This window comes from Carcharhinus amblyrhynchos, chromosome 1, assembly GCF_965287045.1.
Source record: "Carcharhinus amblyrhynchos chromosome 1, sCarAmb.v2.hapA, whole genome shotgun sequence".
Taxonomy (NCBI): Eukaryota; Metazoa; Chordata; class Chondrichthyes; order Carcharhiniformes; family Carcharhinidae; genus Carcharhinus; species Carcharhinus amblyrhynchos.
In genome coordinates, this window is record NC_137324.1 from 116,618,945 (window position 1) to 116,642,648 (window position 23,704).

The window sequence follows — 23,704 nt, forward strand, 5'->3', positions numbered from 1 at the left end:
CCAGGCTCAAGGTTGAATTGGTCCATAAAATTGAATCTCAATGCTATTCAATGCAGAAAAGCATCTTGTCCATGAGATAAATTACTCTAATGCATTTGAATACTTTCACAATGCTGATCAAGTTAATCATCACCTATCATTTAATATCAAAACCAGATCATCAATCTCTGCATTTCTGATTTATGTAATCTGTCGAAGTGCAAATGTCATACCTTAAGCAGAGTGTGCATAAGGATGCCCAATAACCAAAACCAAAATACTGCAGATGCTGAAAAATCATAGAATCCCTACAGTGAAGAAGGAGGCCGTTTGGCCAGTCAGGTTTGCACTGACTCTTACCCAGGTCCTATCCCCGTAACCGCACACATTTACCATGGCTAATCCCCCTAACATACACATATTGGGACACTAAGCGGCAATTTAGCGTGGCCAATCTACCTAACGTGCACATCTTTGGACTGTGGGAGGAAACCGGAGCACCTAGAAGAAACCAACACAGATGGGGAGTACATGCAATCACCACACAGACAGTGATTCAAGGCCAGAATTAACCTGGATCTCTGGCACTTTGAGGCAGTAATGCTAACCACTGTGCCAACCATAAAATCTGAAATAAAAGCTTAACTAGTCAAATAGCATGTAATTATCACATGAGAAATTGTCAACAACTTTTAAAACTTGCCCTGGATGATGTCCACCTTTTGGTTAGAATAGTAATTAGAACTTCCTCTAGTAGCTACTCCAACTGCTTAAAGCACTTAACTTTTGTGCTAAATGCAAGTGGTTTTCGTGCAACTTATTTGACGGGGGAAACAATATGAATGCAACTTCCTTACTAAGCATAAAAGCAGACAATACTGAAAATATTCAGCAGGTCTGGCAGTCACTGCAGACCTAAAATGTTGGGCTGGATTTTACATACCCCGTATAAGATATGTTTTTGGTGTTGGAGATGGGGAGCATTGTAGTAAAATAGATTGGGTTCCTAGACCATCAAATTCACATTCAACCAAATGTTCACCTCCGTATCGCGATATGTGGACAGGTGCCCAAATTAGCAGCCTGCCCACCATCTTTTCAAAAACTAATAAAGATCAATTGAGCTTGCCCATTGAGCCCAATAATAGGTTGCCCCATGCCATAATACTGTCTGCGTGGGTGGGAGTAAGCAGGTCTTTTTTTTTTCTAAGAGATTTTTAAAATGGCAGGAAGGAAATGGGGTACTACCTTTGGGAGGTGCTCTTTTTGCATCAATGGCAATGCCCAAAGATATACATTCCTTCCTTCCTTCCTGCTTGCTCTCCAAACGTAAACCCCCCCTCATCTCCATCACCTAAAATGCAGCCTGTTAACTCTGTTTCTCTCTCTCGATACTGCCCAACTTGCCCAATTCTCAATACTGCCCAACTTTAATATTTGCAACATCTTCAGTTTTTATTTCAGATTTTGAGCATCTGCAATATTTTGCTTTTGGTTATCCTTATGCACACAATGCTCATGGGACTTTGATAGCATACGTAGAATAGAAGAGTTGTCAATGACAGGCAGGTCTTTCCCTATGCAACTCAATCCTGTTCCGAAGAAGAATCGTATTGAACTCAAAACTTTAACTCTGTTCCTCCCTCCACAGATGCTGCCAGGCCTGCTGACGTTTTCTAACAGTTCCTACCTGTATTATTTTAACACTTAAAATAGACAGAAGTTACAGAATTTTTAATGAATGATCCACATACCAAATTTTTTTGTCTTGGATCTTGGAATAAGATTTCCTTTGGTTATACTCAACTTGCAAACAAATGCCGTTTATGCAAAACTATGGTATTGGCAAATATGAGGATGAAAAGCAGCTGAGAAACTGTAACTGCATCAAATGGATTTAATTATTTTTGTTTATAAAATAATCTTGTAGTCTACCAAAGTAAACTTAACTCGTTTGTCACATTCTTGCTTGTCATCTGCAAAAAAAAATGCTGTGATTATTTTAGGTGAACTCTCATAAAGCTCTATCCTTATAAGGGCACAGCATTGGTAACTTATGCAGGGTGTTGGAACTGCAGTTGTCCTGTTCCATATACAGAATGACTAGTTTAACAATGGAAGGAAGATGAATATGGACTGTAGAAATATGATCTTAAAACTAACATGCTTATGTCAGCTGAAATAATCAAAAGGGGCAATCTTGAGCATTCCACTAATGACGAGCTTTGATTGAAATGTTATAATACGTTGGATTAATCTTTACTGATTGCTTAAGGAATTTATAAGAACAAAGCTTTACAAAATAATATTTTAAATCCTATTCAACATGGCAGAATAAATGTCATCTTAGGAGTTGGCTTGCTTCCAACATATTTACTTGCTAAAGTAAGTGTAATATAACTGATTTTAATCAGCAGATAAGATAATCCATAGGATATTATAAATAAACCCAAGGCTATATTTTCATTCAGAACCCCGACATCTGGGTGAATTTCAGATCTTGACCCTGTGCTGCATCTTTAAATGCAAATGGCCTAATTGGCCAGGAAGCAAGCAGGAGGTGGGACTTGTCTGCCTGGTTCCAGTGGAAAAGGTAGATGGAAGACATTCTGGAGGCTTCCGCTACCTTTCTGATTTGACCAGGCATCTGCTCAGAGGTGAAGAATGGGGTGAACAGTCGGCCTGCATGACGATATAAGAGCCAGTGCTTTTCTGGCACTTGTAAGGTCCATGGATTCCTCTCAGAGCCATCTCCAAAGCTATTTGTTTTGATCCTGCAGTGATGTGAACAAGCCAGTTTGGGCTCACCAGGAAAAATTCTCAAAACTTCATTCCATTCTGGACAGATTCCTTAAACAGCTCCTCTTGGAGCTTAAAGGGTTGTTAATTGGAAGCAAGGGGATTCTGTGCACTTTCCTCACTTGTTGGCCTACTGAAAATTTAGAAGTGTCCTAAAGGCCAAGCAAGGCCTCAGGGAGCACAATTTTCAAAGCCTGCTTGCACCTTGACCATGTGGCCTTTGAAAATCCAAGCCCGGTTTTTAGCATTTATATACACCTAACAAATCAACTGATTCTATACAGGCTATCAAAAGCAATGGCTGGGATTTTGTCAAGGACAGCAGTGGTCCCAATGACAGACCAAAAAAACTGGGAGTAACCCTACTTCAGCCATTTAAGGCAGCCATGACCAGATGTTAAGTCCTTCAGGCAGCTAATGAGCTGCTTTGGGGCTCCCATCCCTGTAAGTGATATTGAGGTCCTCCTCCAAGAACTGCCAGTCAATCAGAGGACTGGCAACTCTTCAGTCCCAGCAACGTCACTGGGAGAGGGGGTGGTGGGGGCAGTGGGCACTGCTGGAATTGTATACACCCGAAAGAAACAGCATGGATGTTGCCCTCAAAGCAGGCTTAGGGGGTCATGTTGCTGGATCAGTCAGATAAGCAGCAATGGGGACAGAGTGATTGGTGAGGCAGGATGTTTGTTGTAGCTGGAGAACCCTCTGTGGCCTACAGAGAGCCCAATCAGGTGCAACCCCACTCCTCTCCACCAAGTCCAAGCCTGCAGAAAGACAGAAAGGCCCACAAGCCACTGTGGGAAGAGGCCTTTACTTAGCCAGTTAAGTGACTCAATTGACCTTTGGGCTGGAGTACCGATTATGGCCACCTTCACTGTTGGTAAAATGCCATGGCAGCAGGAAGGTGACAGACATGCCAACCTTGTCCTACTTCCCTATTTTTCAGACTCCCACCACCCCTCCGACACACCCCACTATCTTCGATCCCATTCTTGCTAACCACATAAGTCTGGCCAGTGTTTCACAATGACACTGAAGTACTCATTCAAATCTTGCAACAAGAAATTACATTTTCTACTTAAGACTCTTGTAACACACAAGCACTACTAACTGATAATTACTATATGCAATTTAATTGTTTTTTGTCAATTACCTGTAAACTTCCAAGTATATTATTGACCTGAGTTACTTCTCCAATTTTTCTAGAGAATTCAATTAATTTGGAATTTATAATAGTTTCAGTTAACTAATTTAAAGCTGAAATATGCTAATCACCATGTGAACACACCCTTGACATTTCAAAATGAATTTTTGTGATTACGCATAAAGTAAAATGATAGAGTAGCAGGCACTGCAAGCATTGCCAAGTTAATCTACTACAACTTTAATCTCAGGGCAAAAATACCAGAACCAGAAAAAGTTAAGCTTGGGCATCAAATAAGTTTCTTGGTATTACTCTGTAATGTGCTGTATGTAGACAAGGATATTTTGTAATTGATAGTGATGACTCAAATTGCAACACCAGTCACAACAATGTTCTTAAATGTGTAGCTCAAAAATGCAAATACACACACGCACATCTTTCAGTATGCTTAGTGAAAATCAACTTTTGAGGAACTTGCACGTACTGTATTCTGGAGCGTGTTTTTGTCAATTTAAAGTTCCACCTTAACTGAAAGATGCCTTTTAGAGCTAGCAGGTAGAAAGGACCAAATAACCAATTCCACTTAGCTTACTGTTTTTAAGAAGGTAATGATGCACTGTGTGTTTTGCCAGCTGTACTGTCACAAAAGTGTTTCAGGGAATCAGTCGCCATATTTTTAGGTGTGTAAGAGAGATAGTTGAAATCACAAACAAAAATAGCCACCAGGAATCCAAATTCATCTGAACTGCAGTCTTCAGCTTGAACTGGATCTGGGCCAATTAAATGTTCTGGGAATGGTTGAGTTCAGAATGTTCCAAGCTCGTGCCTGATTCAACAGAGCCAGCAGCCAAAATCCAAAGCTCATTTTTCACTTGAAACAGGGTATAATTGAATCCACATAATGAACCTGCTAATTTTTCTGTAGGTCAAGCAGAGCAGAATGAATTAGTAATTAGCATCTACCCATAGATGGCTTGTTAGCTTAAACAACAGGCTGATTAGCAAATATTAATGCACCTCAACAAGAGTAACAGAATTTTTTTGCCAATTGCAAACATGTTAATTAATACTCCATCTACTTTGCAGAGTGTCTCCAGCAACTCAGAACACCATTGCAGGTAGTTTTAATAAATTCGTTAAAATGAGACCAGCATTTCTTTTTGGGCAGCAGTGGCAATTGTTATAACTCTTCTTTATTATCAGCTGACTTTGCTGGTGAATTTGGCTTTGTTAACCTCCAGAAGTCACCTTCTAATACCAGAGAAAATCCTAGCCAAATAGGCAAAGTCATGAATGTCGCTGTACACTAACTGAATTCATCAATCTGATGTATGTGTAATTATCCATTGTTACTGAAATCAACATTGGAGTTTTAAGAACAGAAATATGGTATTCAGCACTTCAAACCAGCTCCATCATCCAGTTAGATCATGTCTGATCTGCTCAGTATCCCTTAATATCCTTATCTAACAAAGAACCTCTCTTTCACGGTCTTAAAAGCTGCAGTTGTCCTAACATCCAAACTTTATATGGTGGAGAGCATTCTACATACTGCTGTTTTTGTGAAGGAGTTCTCCCTGAGTTTACTTCAGTGAATAAGCTTCGATATCGCTCTTGATGTCCCCACCAAAGGGAATAGTTTCTCCGTCTACCACAGAAGGTTTAGAACAGCAAGGACAAGAAACAGTCACACACAAAAATACCTAAATAGAGGAGGGCTGACTCTAGTATATTGAAAAGGGATCTGGCCTAAAAACAGAAAATGCTGGATAAACTCAGCAGGTCTGGCAGCATCAGTGGAGAGAAACAGAATTAACTTTTGGATCTAAATGATCCTTGATTGAGGAAAGGCAGACATTCCAAAATTATGTATTTGAAAAGGGAACAGAGAAGGTGGGACAAAATATAAGACCAGAGTCCATTCATTCCTTAGAATAGATGAAGAGAGCACTAATATAGAATTTAAATGAATTTCTTTTGTTGAACAGAACTTAAAATGCAATAATTATGAAATCGAAAAGCTGGAGAGGGAGAGAGAGAGACCACTTTTGTTAGTCCTGTACTGATCAAAACAGAACTCACAAACAATGCTGAAGTGAAAATATAGAGCTGAAACTATAGTATATGTGATTTGTTATCTTGTTATCGAAATTGTTTGGCACATGCTGTCTCTGACTTGGAGAAACCAACCTCACAGATGTTGTTTATGAAAAACTTTGTTTGGCTTATGATAAGCCTATTTTGCTTGCATTGTACTTTTCAAAAATGCAGTCAATTTCTAGGCAGTACGTCTTCTGAGTTTTAAAATATAGTCAAGTAGAGTTGGCAATCCTCTATAATATAGCATTTAAATGTAATTGCATAGGCAGAAATATCTTGAATGAAGTCATTGCGCAAATGAAGCAAACCACACACAAGCTCAACAGATAGCTTGGGGAAAAAGGAGATATTGAAAGATTTGTCACAGACATAAGACAAAGGAGAATGTTAATGGTGCCATTGAGAGATGAAGCATGCTAATAGTGGTAAACAGTGCAATAGCAGAATATTTTAACGGGAGCACTGAACAGCTAGGGCAAGTGACCAAGTAAGAGGGAGGGGGTGGGACTCGTTTGGGGCAGGCCAGGTAGCTGAAAAACAACTGGCAGCGAGCAACAAAAAGAGTGATCAGGTTAAGATGGAAGGGAATACTTACTATCTAGAATTATTGAACTCTATGTTGAACAGGTATAATGGGCCGAGAGACAGCCTGTGTTGTATTATTCTCTAGTTCTGTGTGGCAGTGCAAGCCATGTTTACGAAATCTGTTCCCATAATTTAACCATCTAAACCCAGGGATCATCCCAGTGAATCTGCACTGCACCCCTTGGAAGGCTAATACATTTTTCCTGAAAGCACCCAAAACTGAATACAATGCCCCTCATGTGGTCTGACAAAGACTTATACAAATGAGACATTGCTTCATTCCCTTTGTATTTCAGCCCTAATAAGATAAAGACCAGCAGAACCTTTTTGCTTTGTTTTGCAGTGTAGAACGATCAGAACCAAAGTATAGATACAGGATTATTTATTCTATTAGAAGTGGTTCTGTAACTTAAACATTACAGCAGGCCAACATTGAGGCATTTGAAAATGAGTAACAAAATACAGTATCTAACAAGTGTATAGCCCCGCAGCACTCTTAAATCTAAAACTTCTCTATAGCCAACAATTCACTCCAACTGAATTATTGATGACCAGTGGGAGGGAAGGATCGTGTAGCAAAATGTTCTGCAGCTGGGAGGAGGAATCTATGAACTCAATATTCCCGTTACCAGCAGCAGTGCCAATTTTATCTAATACATAGAATGTGTGGCTCATGGACAAATTGGACGGTATCAAATGCCAGGGAAAGTTTCCTATATACTGAACTGGCTGTAAAATGTTAAAATTCACAAATCTCAGTTGTGATGAGGAAAATTTTTAATGAATGTTTACTGAATTATTAGCACATCAGTTACTAAAATTAGTGGTAATTTAAAAAAAAGTTTCATAGGCTCCTCCTGTGGGCTAGCCCACTAGGCCACAGGAGGAGCCTATGAAACATCTTTTAAATGGCCTAGTGGGCTAGGCCACTGAACGGATAAGCCACAAGCCTACAGTAATGCTTTGGGATCTCCAGCTCGAATCCCACCATGGTAGATGGTAAAACAACCATGAAGAGTTTTAAGACTATAATCCAGACAATTGGTTTCATTTAATGTCCTAAATTGTGAAAGAAACTCAAGTGACTTAGAAACATTTTTCAAACATCTCATTTGGATTCCAACTTTGCAAACTCAGCCAAGAAGCTCAAAGTTTGGAAATGGTTTTGGAACACCCAGCTTGGATTCAATTCCTTTTGACATACATTATTATTTGCAATAAAGTGTACACAGTTTATGATGGTTCATTGAGCCTATTTGAAGTGCACCATTTCAAATGGAGCAGAACTGCTGCCAGTTAATTACATTCCATTGAGTTGAGCACAGCCGATACATCTTAGTATCATATGACAAGTTAAAGTCTTCACAAGTGTTGACAAATTATGCTGCTGCTTAACTGATAGACCAGGTTGCATTTCACCAGATATTTTGTACTACCAAATGGCACAGTGGTTACACTGTCGCCTCACAGTGCCACGAACCTGGGTTCTGTTCTCAGTTTGGGCCACTGTCAATGTGGAGTTTGCACCTTCTCCCTGTGTCTGTGTGGTTTCCTTCCATAGTCCAAAGATGTGTGGGTTAGGTGGATTGTCCATGCCAAATTGCCCCTTAGTGTTAGAGCTACTAGCTAGGGTAATCGCATGGGGTTATGTGGGTAGGACCTGGGCAGGATTGTGGCTGGTGCAGACTTGAAGGGCCGAATGGCCTTTTCTGCACTATCAGATTCCATGATTCCATAAGAAGTGCATTTACAACTGTAATTCATTAGCATTAGTGTAGCGATTGACTTTATTTCATAATTTCCTTCATCTATTTCATAATGTCATTTCAATCATTCACAGACATTTATTGCCCCTTCCTAACTGCCCTTGAGAAGCTGGTAATGAACTGCCTTCCAGAGTCATTGTAGTCTGTGTGCTGTAGATGCTCTCACAACACTGTTAGTTAGGGAGCCAGTGACCAGTTGATGGTAATACTATTGAATGTCAAGACTAGGTGGTTAGATTGGTGGAGATGCTAATTACCTTGTACTTCAGTGGCACTAAGGTTACTTATCACCATCAGTCCTAGCCTAATAGTTGTCCAGACCTTACTACATAGAGGCATAGACTGCTTCATTATCTGAGGAGTTGTAAATGATACTGAATACTGTGCAATCATCAAACATCCCCACATCTTATGATGGAAGGAAAGTCAAAGTTTTAAAGTTAAACCTTATTTATTAGTGTCACAAGTAAGGCTTACATTAACACTGCAATGACGTTGCTGTGAAATTCCCCTGACAAGGCAAATGAAAATGTTTGGGCCTAGGGCATTTTTAAAGAATTCCAGCAGTGATGTCCTAGAGCTGAGATGATTGGCCTTCAACAACCACAACTTTCTCTTTTTGTACTAGACATGACTCCAACCAGTGATGAATTTTACTCCTGCTTACCACTGCCTTCAGTTGAACTATGGCTGCTTGATGTCACGCTCAGTTAACCTGTACCTTGCCAGTAAGGGCAGTCACTCTCACTTTACCCCTGAAATTCAGCTGCAATTCCTATCTTTGAACAGAAGCTGTTAGGAATTGTTCTAGCTGAAACAAAATTGGACATCAATGACCAAATCATTGATAAGCGCAGTTTGAAAGCACTACCAATGACTCCGTTCCATCAGTTTCCTGATGGGCGTATGACTGGGTGACTGGCTTGACTCGATTTGCTTTTTGTGATCGGAACATATCTGGATCATTTTCTATTTTTAGGCTATGTGCTAGTGTTATCACTGTATGTAAATGGCTTGGACAGAGCAACAGCTAGTTCTGGAGCACAAGTCTTCAGAGCTACATTCAGGATGTTGTCTGGGCCCATAGCCTTTGCTGTATTGCTCTGGAATTTCTTGATATGATATGGAGTGAATTGAGTCAGCTAGATTGGCATCTGTGATGGTGAGGACCTCAAAGAGATTTAGGTGGATCATCCACTTGGCACATCTAGTCGAAGATGATTGAAAACGCTTCAGCCTTGCATTTTGCATTCACATGCTGCACTCGGCTGTCATTGAGGATGGAAATGTTCATGGAGCTTCGTCCTCATCCTTTAAGTTATTAAATTGCCCACTATCATTCATGACAGGATGTGAAGAGACACCAGTGATTGATTGTGATATGTTTGTTGTGGGATTGCTTAGTTGTGCCGATTTAATTGCTGCTTTTGCTGTTCAGTGTGCATGTTTTAGTTTCTGCAGTCTGCCAGCTCATTTTTTTTTAGATCTGCCTCACACCCCTATTCCTACTATTATACTCTTAGGCACTCCTCATTGAGCCAGACTTTGTCTCTGTCTTGATGGTAATGGCAGAGTGAGTGAAATGCCAGACAGTGACATTACATAATGTGGTATAATACATTCTGCTGCTGCTTTGACCCAAAGTGCCACATGAATATCCAGTTTTGAGCTGCTAAATCTGTTCTGAATTTATTCCATTTAAGTGTTTACGTAGTATTCTGGCTGACCCGTGATAACTGAGAAAATAAACCTATACTTTGATGATTGCTGGCAATGGTGTCTGTCCAGCTTCATTGAAATAACTGATCTCCATTATTGGACAGGTAGATTGAAACCTGTCTCCTCAATTTGAAGATTGTCTCCAGCAGGACTGTCTCATAACAGCCATGGATATTTGCATTTGTGACAGGTAGATCGGTGAGGGCGAGTCGTCAAGTTTTCCTTCTTGTTAGTTCTCTCACTACCCACCCCAGTCTGGCAGATCCTTCAGGATTTAGCCAGATCTGTCCATAGTAGTGCTACTGAACCTCACCTAATAATGGACATCCAAAATAATTCTGTGTCCTTACTACCGTCAATGTTTCTCCCAAGTAGTATTTATCATGACAGTGTACCAAAACATCAATTGAGAGAAGGCCGTGGGTGATAAACAGCAGCAGGTTTCCTTGCCCGTGGTTGACCTGATACCATGAGCTTCATGGACTCTGAAGTCAGAGCTGTGGACTCTCAGGCCTTTCCCTTTGTTTATACCCCACTGTGCCGGCATCTTTAGAATATAAAAGTAGGGAGGTCTTGCTGCAACTGTACAGGGTACGGGTGAGGCCGCAGCTGGAGTACTGTGTGCAGTTTTGGTTGCTGCACTTGAGGAAGGATATATTGGCCTTGGAGGGAGTGCAGAGGAGGTTCACTAGGCTGATACCGGAGATGAGGGGGTTGGACTATGAAGAGCGACTAAATAGAATGGGTCTGTACTTGTTGGAGTTTAGAAGAATGAGGGGGGATCTTATAGAGACGTATAAGATAATGAAGAGGATGGATAGGGTAGAGGTAGAGAATTCTTCTCGCTTAGAAAGGATAGCAGAGCTAGAGGGCACAGCCTCAAGATAAGGGGGAGGGGGGCGGCAGTTTAGATCAGAGTTGAGGAGGAACTTCTTGACTCAAAGGGTGGTGAATCTCTGGAATTCTCTGCCTGTTGAAGTGGTGGAGGCTACCTCGCTAAATATATTTAAGTCACGGGTAGATAGGTTTTTGATAGACAAGGGAATTAAGGGTTATGGGGAGAGAGCGGGAAAGTGGAACTGATCCACTTCAGATCAGCCATCATCTTATTGAATGGTGGGGCAGGCTCGAAGGGCTAGATGGCCTACCCCTGCTCCTATTTCTGATGTTCTCTGGTAGCTTTGACCTACTGGTAGAACAGGACATTTCCAGAGTTGGTTGTGACAGAGTTTGGGACATTGGCTGTAACATGCAAGTGTGATTTAGTCAGGCTGTTGCTTGATTTGTCTGAGGGACGACTTCCTCAATTTTGGCACAAGTCCCCACATGTTAGTAAGGAGGACTTTGTAGATTTGACTACGAGTGTGCGTTCCTTGACATAGAATCAGACAATCCGTACAGTGCAGAAGGAGGCTATTTGGCCTATCAAGTCTGCACCAACCATAATCCCACCGAGCCCCTATTCCTGTGACCCTACAGATTTATCCTGCTAGTTCCCCTAACACTAAGGGGCAATTTACCATGGCCAATCAACATCTTTGGACTGTGGGAGGAAACTGAAGCACCTGGAGGAAACCCATGCAGACATGGGGAGAATGTGCAAACTCCACACAGTCAGTCACTTGAGGCTGGAACTGAATCCATGTCCCTGGCGATGTGAGGCAGCAGTGCTGACCACTGTGACACTGTGCCATGTCTGTGGTGTCTTATGTCCATTGGTTTTATTCTTCTTGTGGTTTGACACAACTTAGTGGTTTACTCGACAATTTCAGAGAGCAGCTAACCTACATTGTTGTGCCTCTGATGTCACCTATAGGGATAATATCAGCAAGTTTCCTTTTAAGAGGCACTAGTGTACAGGATGGGTTTTTTCAATTGGTGGGTAATTTCATAACCACTATGACCAATACCAGCTTTTATTCCAGATTGATTCCAGCTGCCCAGGTGAGATTTGAATTCATGGGCAAGATCTTAATTCTGTTGAAACTCACCCAGTTGCAGAGAGTTAAAATCAGACTGATGTCTCTGGCCTCCGGATCACTAGTTCAGTCACATAACCACGTGGCTACTGTAGCTAATTTTCTTAGGCCCAGTGTTATACAAATATAGTAGGCTTGTTTATGCCTATGTTTTATTGCATGCAGCACATGCAGAGTCTTAACTTTTGTGCATTTTATTGTTCAAAGAGCTGTTTGTCTAGTTATACAGCACAACAAAATGCTGAAATATATATTGAAAAACGGTATCTTTAAACAGTATGGTATTGTTGAGCGTTTATGTTGTATTCTGGCTGACCCCTATGTATTTGAGAAAATCTATCTATGCTTTAGTAGCCCAAAATGAACATTGGATTTTGTTCAGCTTCATTAAAACAATCTATCATCTCCCCTAATGGACAGATAGATTGAAACCTTAAATGGGGATAGCCAGACATGAAGGCGCTTTTCAGATTTCCTTCCCCTGATCCACAGATGTCAGCTGACTGCTTTGAAATCATGTACTGGATTGTGTTGGACCGACTTCAAAACGCTATTATTACTAATGCAGAACATTAAAAACACCAATTGGCAAGCAGAGATCATGTTATTTTTCATATAGAATGTACAGATACATTAATCTCAAATTGTGAGGCAATTTTCACTTCATTAAGGAGAAATAAAAACCTGTCCTGTTGTGTGTATAGGACGCTTGTTATCAGTGAAGCATGTTTTTGCTTTGTCCGCCAGCTCATCCTGCCAGAGGCCATGAAGTTGCTCCCCGTCTACATGAACTGCCTCTTGAAGAGTTACGTTTTACTGGGGAGCCCTGACCTTCCTACAGATGAGAGAGCTTTCCAACGGCTCCTGGTCACATTTATGGACGTGGTTGGCACACAATCCTTCTTCTACCCACGGCTTTTACCCATTGTAAGTGAAAGAAGTGCCTTTTGGTCTTCCATTAGGGGGTTTTCTGGGAAGTTTCTGAACAACATAGAGGCTATGTTAAATTTCTAGCTCTTTTTTCTCAGCCTTCCACTGAGAGCTGAGAGTTCCCTAGATGTAAATCTGTGGAACATTGCCCACCAAGAAAGCTCAAAATAGCAATTATGATATTGGTGTCCATGGAGACCAGAGAAATCTTCCATCGTTTTTGTAATGTTAGGCACTTTCAATTAGATCAATAGGGATAAAATAAGACTATTTCTTTATCATATCAAATGATTTCAGCTGCTAAAGAAATACTCTTTTTTATTAAATCATGTCTCAGTTTCCTCAGCTTTTATTTTCAGACTGCACACCTCTTAAGAAGATTGAAACTGTTTAAGCTGCAACAGTCATTTTTTAATTCTTGGAGGATTTGAAGTAAAGCAGAAGCCCTGTCAAAATACACAAGTTCTCACATTAAGTCATCCAAAAATAAAGCTAGGGGGATCTTACCAAAAAAAAATTGGCAGGGTGCTATTTCTGATTAGAAAAATGGTGTTTTGCTCCAGAGAAACATGGCGGTTTCCTGTCCAGATCTTGCAACACACTGCCTAGAAAAAAATCAAAGGGGCGCATTTCATGCTGTCATGAAGTATAGGCGCAGGGCCTCAAAACACTGCAAAACCCAGCTACACACCGGCACGCCCCCTCCCACACTCCAAACAGCCATTGCCAGCAGCCCCTGCTCCTCCATCCACTTCCAGCCCACAACCAAATCTGAATGAATGCCCTCCTCTCCCATAAGCCTCCTGCTGGGGCCTGCCCTTTGGCACAGGTTAGCACTGCCAGGTTGACATAGACAGGTTGCCAATCTGGAAGTGCCAACCTGTGCCAAGGGACAGTGCCAGGGAGCATTGCTAAACCACTGCCTGGCCATGTCCCTCTCCCCTGCGGGCTACATTAATCTTATTGCCTTCCCGGGGAGATCCCCATGACTGGTTCACGTCTAGGTGAATCTGTTATAATTGGCGCTGGCGAGACGTCACGCTGGTACTTGCTGAATATCCAATGAGTGGAGAAGTTCTGGAGAGAGTGCTTGCCAGTAAAATGTAATAACATTAGTTTTCTGTGTTCCTATGGTGTGTTTCACACCACTGTGCTGGGGAGGACTGGGAAGATCGGAACTCAGAAATTTGCCAGTGCAAATCTCGCTTTCTGGATTTTGACTGTGTGATGCCATTCCTGCAGACAGAGAGTGTGGGCTCAAAACCCTCCCCACTGTTTCTGTTTCAATTCTATTACATCCGAGTCCTCGCGTTATGGTTGATTCATTAATGTTCCAAAGATGAAATCTCTGTCTCCTGGAGGAATCACATGTTGGTGATGTTGTTAATCATCAGTTAATAATTGAATAAATATAAATAAATATAAATTGAATAAATTATAAATATATAGAAAGGAAGAGGCTGGCTAGGATGAACGTTGGTCCCTTAGAGGATGAGAAGGGGGACTTAGTGGTAGGGGATGGGGATATGGCTAAGGTATTGAATAACTTTTTTGTTTCTGTCTTCACGGAGGAGGACGTGAATAATTTGCCGAGTGTTAGAGATGGAAAGGTGGTAGGACTTGGAGGGTCTTAATGACATTACTGTTACTAGAGAGGCGGTGCTCGACAGACTGGAGGGGCTGATTGTGGACAAGTTGCCAGGACCGGATCGAATGCATCCGAGGGTTCTGAAAGAAATGGCGGAGGTGATAGTGGATGCCTTGGTGGTTATTTTCCAGACGTCGCTGGATTCTGGGGAAGTGCCGGAAGATTGGAAAACGGCTAATGTTACGCCATTGTTTAAGAAGGGTGCCAGGCAAAAGTCAGGGAATTAGTTAGTTTAACGTCTGTTGTAGGTAAAATGTTAGAATCCGTCATCAAGGAGGAAATAGCGAGGCATCTTGAGGGGAATTGCTTGATAGAGCAGACGCAGCACGGTTTCGTTAAAGGGAAGTCGTGTCTGACAAATTTACTGGAGTTCTATGAGGATGTGTCTGGGGCGGTGGATAGAGGAGAGCCGGTGGATGTGGTCTTTCTTGATTTTCAGAAGGCGTTTGACAAGGTATTTCACAAGAGGTTATTGCAGAAGGTCAGGGGACATGGAGTTGGGGGTAGGGTGTTAGCGTGGATAGAGGATTGGTTGTCAAATAGGAGGCAGAGAGTGGGGGTCAATGGGTGCTATTCGGATTGGCGGATGGTGACTAGTGGAGTGCCCCAGGGGTCGGTGCTGGGGCCTCAGCTATTTACCATTTATATAGATGATCTGGAGGAGGGAACCGAGTGTATGGTGTCGAAATTTGCTGATGACACCAAGATTGGTGGAACAGCAAATTGTGCAGAGGGTGTGGAGAGTCTGCAGAAGGATCTAGATAGGCTGGGCGAATGGGCCAGGAAATGGCAAATGGAATTTAATGTTGGCAAGTGTGAGGTGGTCCACTTTGGTAGGAATAATGGTAGGAAGGATTATTACTTACGTGGAGAAAAACTGCAGCAGGCGACGGTGCAGAGGGACCCCGGGGTCCTTGTGCATGAGTCGCAAAAACCCAGCTTGCAGGTGCAGCAGGTGGTCAGGAAGGCGAATGGGATGCTGGCCTTCATAGCGAGGGGGATTGAATATAAAAGTAGGGAGGTCTTGCTGCGGCTGTATGGGGCATTGGTGAGGCCGCAGCTGGAGTACTGTGTGCAGTTTTGGGCGCCGTACTTACGCAAGGATATTTTAGCCTTGGAGGGAGTGCAGAGGAGGTTTACTAGGCTGATGCCAGAGTTGAGGGGGTTGAGCTATGAAGAGAGGCTGAATAAACTAGGCTTGTACTCGTTAGAATTTAGAAGAATGAGGGGAGATCTCATTGAGACGTATAAGATGATGAATGGGATGGATAGGATAGAGGTGGAGAGGCTCTTCCCGCTCAGAAAGGACAGTAGGACTAGGGGGCACAGCCTCAAGATAAAGGGGGGGCGGTTTAGAACGGAGTTGAGGAGGAACTTCTTCACTCAAAGGGTGGTGAATCTCTGGAATTCTCTGCCCGTTGAAGTGGTGGAGGCTACCTCGCTAAATATTTTTAAGACACGGGTTGATGGGTTTTTGATAAGAAAGGGGATTAAGGGTTATGGGGAGAGGGCGGGAATGTGGAACTGAGCCATGACAGATCAGCCATGATCTTATTGAATGGCGGGGCAGGCTCGAAGGGCTAGATGGCCTACTCCTGCTCCTATTTCTTATGTTCTTATGTTATGTTCTTATGAATGTACGAATTTCATCAATATTGCTAGGTCAAGTAAAAATTTCAAAGATGAGATTGATGGATTTTGTTTGTTTGACAATAGCATTATGGAATATCGAAATAAGATGGGTGCAGGTACAGATCAACTATTATCTAATTGAACTGTGGAACAGCCTTGAGAGGATAAAAGACCTATTCCAACATTTCTTGGATAACACGTACGCTTCAACTACTGACACAGCTGAACACTTCTCTGTTTTACAACAGTACAAGATGGATGTAAACAGTGAGGAACTTCCTGCTGCTGTCCGTTGCTCAGAGGAACGTTTAGCTGACGGAGGAATATTTTTGTTGGAGAATGGAATAAATATGTTCCTGTGGCTTGGACTGAACTCTCAACCTGAGCTAATTCAAGGCATCTTTAATGTCCCCTCCTTTGCACATATCAACACAGACCTGGTAAGTCAAGTGTGAAAACTTTTTAATCATTCAAATTTGAAATTGTTATAATCTTGCTTCCGTCCCCCATAAACTAACTTAAATTATATTCTTGGGGCATGGGGCATTACATGAGTATTGGTATGCAAAGTGCAATAAATTATTTGTAGCAATTGACAAAAATGTTTGTATTTGCTACCTAATTTATAATTTTATTCACATCGAACAAGATAGCTCAGAATTTCCTCAAAGCTGTTTTTTCCCCAGTGCCAAATCCCCATCAAGAAATGTATAGAAACTCCATTTACCTGCTTAAACATGATTTTCTGACCCACTTCCAATAACCTTATGCTAAGAGAGTAGGAGCAGTTCTGAGAAAATTGCGTGCTAAAGAACAAGTTCCTTTGCTGATTTTATTGTTCAGCTGACCTGCAGTGTGATATTGTGTGGAAATCTCCAGAGATCATTGCTGGGAAGTAGAGCTCCTGCTAATCACAGTGTGTGAAACCTCTTCCCTCAACTATTCCTTCAGCGGAAAACAGCATTGCTGATGATTCACAACTTGATTATAGTGATTTTAACATGCAGAATGTTCCAAAAGTATTTGACAGAAGATGAACAATGAGGAATAGAAACACAGAGTTAGGGAAAGTGATTGAAAGCTTGGAAGGAAAGGTGAGTTTTAAGAATTTTCTTTGAAGGGGTAGGAGGAAGAGAGGTGGAGTGATGGAATTGCATTATGGATTATTGCTAAAATATTGAGAGATGAATGCATTCTGGATGGGTAGAGAAAGGCTTTAATTTCAAGTTGGTCAATTCTAATTGGCCTCTGACAATAGGCCTTTTTAGGCCTTTAACTGTCCTTAATTCAGTGGGTAGTCCTGCCACCCAACCCTCATATCTCTGGAAAAATGGCCTAGGCCAAGATGGTGCCAACAAACAAACAGGTCTGCAAGTAGTGTAACATTTCGCACCAGCCCATCTGCACACACATCCCCACTGGGGCCTAAAATTCTGGCCCAGCATTCAGATATTTAGCACTTAAGGCGATGACAGTGTGCTAGGAAATCTGAGCAAGTGGCAAATTTATACCACTTTTTTGTCACAGAGATACAGTGGGGAACCCATCCTAGTACTGAAGCTTGAGGACAGTTATTTGAAAAAATACAAATGTTCACAGTACTGTCGGTATCTGAAAACAGAAGTCCAGGTATTTGAGATTCTGAAGAGGTGTAAGAAGAAGCTTCTAGTTGCCCTTAATATTGCTTTTTATTCAAATTGGGAAATTGAAATCAGATTATGATTATTGCCAGTCCCCCCATTATTTATGTAAAACGTACATAAATTACATTAGCACTTTTGAGACGTGACAGGTGCACCTGATAAAATTATACACTGGACTTAAGCCTAATATGACAAACAAGTGGGAGGTAATCACTAGAGAATACAACTCAACACTTTGACCTTTGAACAAGGCCTAACTTTCAATCTGTTACAGACATCATTACCTGAACTGGACAACCCGTATTCAAAGAAGATTCGGTCCATCATTGCCAACATCAGAAACCAGAGCCCTTATTCCATGAAGGTAAGTAGAAGTGTTAACAATTATCAGGTTTCTTTTTGAGAGGTCTTGTCCTATTACATTCTTTATTTAATTGCGGGTTTAGTTGCCGCGTCGTAACAACAGATGTCATTTGAGATTTATTAGTTGGCTGTATTAAACATGAGCCTGCCTGATGATCTCTTAGTTTATGTCTGCACTATGTCCTAGAAACATAAGATAGTAAGATATAGGATCACAATTACAGTTTGCAATACTAGGTGGTGAAACTTCCCATCCAAAACCAGCGGAGCTCTACTTTAACCAAGGAACTTGGATCTGGCTGGACCCCAATTGTAATTTTAAACCATCCATGAGTAGGGAAGCTGCTGTGTCTTTCCCACCAAGTTAACATCTGTTATTAGAGGATTGGATGCAGGAGAGGCTGCTCAAGATATGTTTTTCGCATTTTTTTGGGGCCTTGAGTATCAGAAATATAGTTTAGATTGTCTCTTGTCCAGCCCACTTAACTGTCCACAGGTAACAAAGGGCTCCTGATTTTCCACAAGCCAGCAGCAACCTTCCCCTGCCCCCCAACAACCTCTGCAATTCAATCAATAGCATTCTAATAAGGTGGGTAAATTGCCGGGGTTGCAAGGGTGGGAAATTAACTGTTTTCCCTTGGTTTTTTGCTGGAAACCTGCTGAGAGTTAAAATCAGGCCCACAAAAGTTATGGGCAGGATTTTCCGCCACTCCCTCATGGCATGTTTTGTGGCAGTGGAGGCGGCTTGCCATTGGGAGATCCTGCTGCCATCAACGAGTTTTCTCAATAGCAACAGACTTTCAGCCTACTTTCCATGAGTGAAACATGCCCAGAAATGCAGAGCATTATTTACCCCCGTTGAATGGCTTTCTCTTTCTACAATGTCCCCATATTAACCTCTTTCTTTGAACAGTTATGTCCACGGGACAGCATCTTGTTTTAAATATGCAGACCAGATTCTATTCCTCTTAGGCCTTAACAGAGATCAGTGTTTGCTTCCCTGTCTGGTAAAATCTGAGAGGAGCTGATCCCTGGGCCAAAAGAGACCCAAAAGTTTTAAATCAACTTTTCAGATTGTCTTGTGATCTGGGAGGAGCAGGCCTGCTCTTCCTGACCATACAAGAAAGAGTTGTACCTCCCTTGCATGGGCTAATTGGTCAGACATCCCCCCCCACTCAATCACAGTCCTTATCTCACAACCTGTATGCCACTCACCTTCCATGTGTGGCATTGAGCCTTCCTTCCCATTAACAACCACAAGTCCCCTGCTGCATATTTGTATTCCCACCCACAAGCTAAGATGTCAGTCTGGCTGGTTATCGGGCAGAAAGACTATGGTAGGATATTTAATGCTTCCTCAATATCCCTAGCCTTCATAGATTTCCCCGCATTACACCATGCTCCCCAGATCCCTATTAATTTCTGGACTCGGATATTTCTTGCCCCCATTCAGCTTTATATTTATTCTCTAATGGTGAGTATGTGCCTTTGGTAATATACCCTTCTGCCCTTTTATTTTGCTATCTGGACTATTGGTGGGAAGTGACTTTATATAACTGTAGAATTTGAGGGGTAATTTCCACATAACTCTTCCTAACAGATAACATAAATCATGTTAGGAGCACCTCAGCCATATGTAAATATAAGGATCTCAGAAAGAGTGGCCTCCTCTGCACTGAAAACATGAAAGTCACTGGCAATGGCCTCCTGGTATTACCACTATTAATCCAGAAACTCAGCGAATGTTCTGAGGGCCCAGGTTCAAGTTCTGCCAAATGGTGGAATTTGATTTTAATTTAAAAAATCTGGAATTAAGAATCTACTGATAACCATGAAACCATTATCAATTGCCAGAAAAATCCATCTGGTTCACTAATGCCCTTAGGGAAGGAAATCTGCCGTCCTTTCCTGGTCTGGCCTACATGTGACTTCAGAGCCACAGCAATGTGGTTGACTCTCAACCAACTTCCAACTGCAATTAGGAATGAGCAATAAATGCTGGCCAGCCAGCACTGCCTATGTCCCATAAATGAATTTTTAAAAAGTTGCTTCAGTTAGTCAAGAGGCTCATATTCCACCTAATGTGAATTGTGATCATCACTGTTTCATTGATTAATTCAAAACCTGGTGCAAAGCTTGGTAAGTAAAGGACATCATGGAAATGTTGAAAGAAAACTTCAGTTACATTCACCCAGTTTATAAACTCATTTTACAATGTGCAGGAAATGTCCCCAAGGCTGGAAGATGGTATCACAGTATATGAACTGAGCAGAGAACAGCACATGTCCCATTGAATCATTTGTACGATAATAGAAGAGAAATGGCATGAGAAAGGAGTTCCAATAAAGTGGAGGATATTTTTGTACTCAAAGTAAAGCATGAATGCTGTAACTGAATATTTACAGCTGCTGGGTTGTGGACATTCTTTCTACTTGTGACCCCTATCCTCCCCCCTTCTCTGCCCCCCCCCACCCCCATGCCTTGCCTCCACTGCTGGGTTATTGATTTCAGCTGCACGCTGTTGGAGAGACGCTGAGACAACACTTGGCACTTTCCCATAGCAGAGGAGGAAAAATTGGCAGGAATGTTATATGGACTTTTTATACAGTTCCGAGTAGTCTGTAGCATCTTTGATGGGAGCCTGTGGTCACAATTAAGTTGAATTTGAATTCGTCAGCATTCAAAATTGTCCATATCTGGCTCAAATGTTGCATACTTTGAAACCATGCTAAAATGCTGACCTGAATTTTTACAGAGTCAGGATGATTTGCGAGCCCTTTAAAAATGGTGGGCAGGTCCTGATTTCGGAATCCCTAATCCCGTTACCAGGGTTTCTGATATTGAAGAATATCTTTTAAGGGTGAGGGCTGGTTTGGATCAAAAGACTGCACTCCCAATCGGTTCTATCATGGGGAAGACATGTCTTAGTCCTCCACAATTTTCATGCAGTTTAGCCAGCATTTCTAGGAATCATGTTTCATGGCACTTCAAAGATTCTGTGAACCATAGTCTGCATGAGGGACCTTTTTGAAAGATGTTTGGAAGGTAAGGTCCTCTTCATGTACTCAATGCCAAGGTATGCACCCTCAAACAAACCTAATGCCAAACCATGCCCCCAAAATAATTTGTCTGGTACCCCCTACCAAGCTGTTACTCTCCAAAACAACACCTAAGCCCCCCTCCCCCCATGCCAAGCTGTGGTACTTCCATCTCTACTCAGCCACTACGAACTGTATAGAACCAATGAAGAGTATAATTGCCATAGCGCAGTAAAAAAACTTTAAAGAAACAGGTCATTATTCTAAAATAACTTCTACTGCTGCCCCATAAAACAGACTAATAGATTTCTGGGCTCTCTATCATGTTTCATTATGTATTCTTAATTGAGTGCCCAGAAATCCATCAGCGTACTAAAACACCCGAGTCCAAGTGTCATAGAAATTTACATCACGTTTAAAAAAAAAGGCCCTTTGGCCCATGTCTGTGTCAGTTATCAAGCACCAATCTCTCTATTCTAATCCCATTTCCAGTACTTTCAAGTGCGCATCTAAATGCCCCTTAAATGTTGTGAGGGTTCCTGATTCTATCACACTTTCAAGCAATGAATTCTAGATTCCCACCATCCTGTGGGTGAAAAAGCTTTTCCTCAAATCCGCTCTAAATTTCCTGCCTCTTAAATCTATACTCCCTGGTTACTGATCGCTGCACTAAAAATAAATGTTCCTTCTTGTCTACCGTATCTATGTCACTCATAATTTTGTACCCTTTGATCAGGGCCCCCTTAGCTTTCTCTGTTCTAAACTAAACAACCCAAGCCTCACCTACCTATCTCCATTTTGATTTGATTTGACTTATTATTGTCACATGTAATAGCATACAGTGAAAAGTATTGTTTCTTGCACACTATACAGACAAAACACACCGTTCATAGAGAAGGAAACAAGAGAGTGCAGAACGTAGTGTTACAGTCAAAGCTAGGGTGTAGAGACAGTTCAACTTAATGCAAGGTAAGTCCATTCAAAAGCAGCAGGGAAGAAGCTGTTCTTGAATCAATTGGTATGTGACCTCAGACTTTTCTATCTTTTTCCCCGAAGGAAGAGAGAATGTCTGGGGTGCGTGGTGTCCTTAATTGTGCTGGCTGCTTTGCTCTGGCAGTGGGAAGTGTAGACAGAGTCAATGGATGGGAAGCTGATTTACATGATGGATTGGGCTACATTCATGACCATTTGTAGTTCCTTGTGGCCTTGGGCAGAGCAGGAGCCGTATCAAGCTTTGATAAAACCAGGAAGAATGCTTTCTATGATGTATCAGTAAGGTTGGTGAGAGTCATAGCTGACATGCCAAATTTCCTTAGTCTTCTGAGAAAGTAGAGATATTGGTGGGCTTTCTTAATTATAGTGTCAGCATGGGGGGGACCAGGACAGGTTGTTGGTGATCTGGACACCTAAAAACTTGAAGCTCCCGACCCTTTCTACTTCATCCCCATTGATGTAGACAGGGGCAAGTTCTCCTTTACACTTCCTGAAGTCGATGACAATCTCCTTTGTTTTGTTGCCTCACCAGTTCACCAGACTCTCTATCTCATTCCTATACTCTGTCTTGTCATAGTTTGAGATCCGACTATGGTGGTGTCGTCAGCAAACTTGAAAATCAAATTGGAGGGGAATTTGGCCACACAGTCATAAATGGAAAAGGAGTATAGTAGGGGGCTGAGAACACAGCCTTGTGGGGCACTGGTGTTGAGGATGATCGTGGAGGAGGTGTTGTTGTTGCCTATCCTTACTGATTGTGATTTGTGAGTTAGGAAGTTCAGGATCCAGTTGCAGAGGGAGGTGCTGAGGCCCAGGCTACGGAATTTGGAGATAAGTTTCATGAGGATACTAATGTTGAAGGTTGAACTGTAGTCTGACATAGGTGTCCTTGTTATCTAGGTATTCCATGGTTGAAAGCAGGGCCAGGGAAATGGCATCTGCTGTGGACTTTTTGCGGCGGTGGGCAAACTGTAGTGGATCCAGGTAGTCCAGGAGGCTGGAATGGATTCATGCCATGACTAACGTTTCAAAGCACCTCATAATGATGGATATCAGAGCCACCGGCCGATAATCATTAAGGCATGCTGCTTGTTTTTTCTTAAGTATTGGGGTGATGGTCATCTTCTTGAAGCAGACAGGGACCTCAGATTGTTGTAAAGAGAAGTTGACGATGTCTGTGAATACCTCTGCCAGCTGATCTATGCAGGATCTGAGTGTACATCCAGGTACCTCATCTGGGTCAGTTGCTTTCTCTGGGTTGACCTTCAAGAAAGCTGCTCTAACATCTGGAATGGTGATCCCAGATACAGGCTTTTCCAGGATAGAGGACGTGCTCTCGCTGACCTCTTGCCCAAACCAGGTGTAGAATGCATTGAACTCATCAGCGAG

At 42.0% G+C, this 23,704-nt stretch overlaps 1 protein-coding gene across 1 annotated transcript in view; it reads left to right on the forward strand.

The window, feature by feature from the left end:
• Nucleotides 1-23,704, forward strand: part of sec24d (SEC24 homolog D, COPII coat complex component) — a 145,458-nt gene that overhangs the window by 116,988 nt on the left and 4,766 nt on the right. The window contains exons 19-21 of the mRNA XM_080191398.1: nt 12,816-12,995; nt 16,527-16,718; nt 18,196-18,285. Coding sequence (XP_080047524.1) covers nt 12,816-12,995; nt 16,527-16,718; nt 18,196-18,285 — 462 coding nt within the window. The remainder of the gene's footprint in view (nt 1-12,815; nt 12,996-16,526; nt 16,719-18,195; nt 18,286-23,704) is intronic.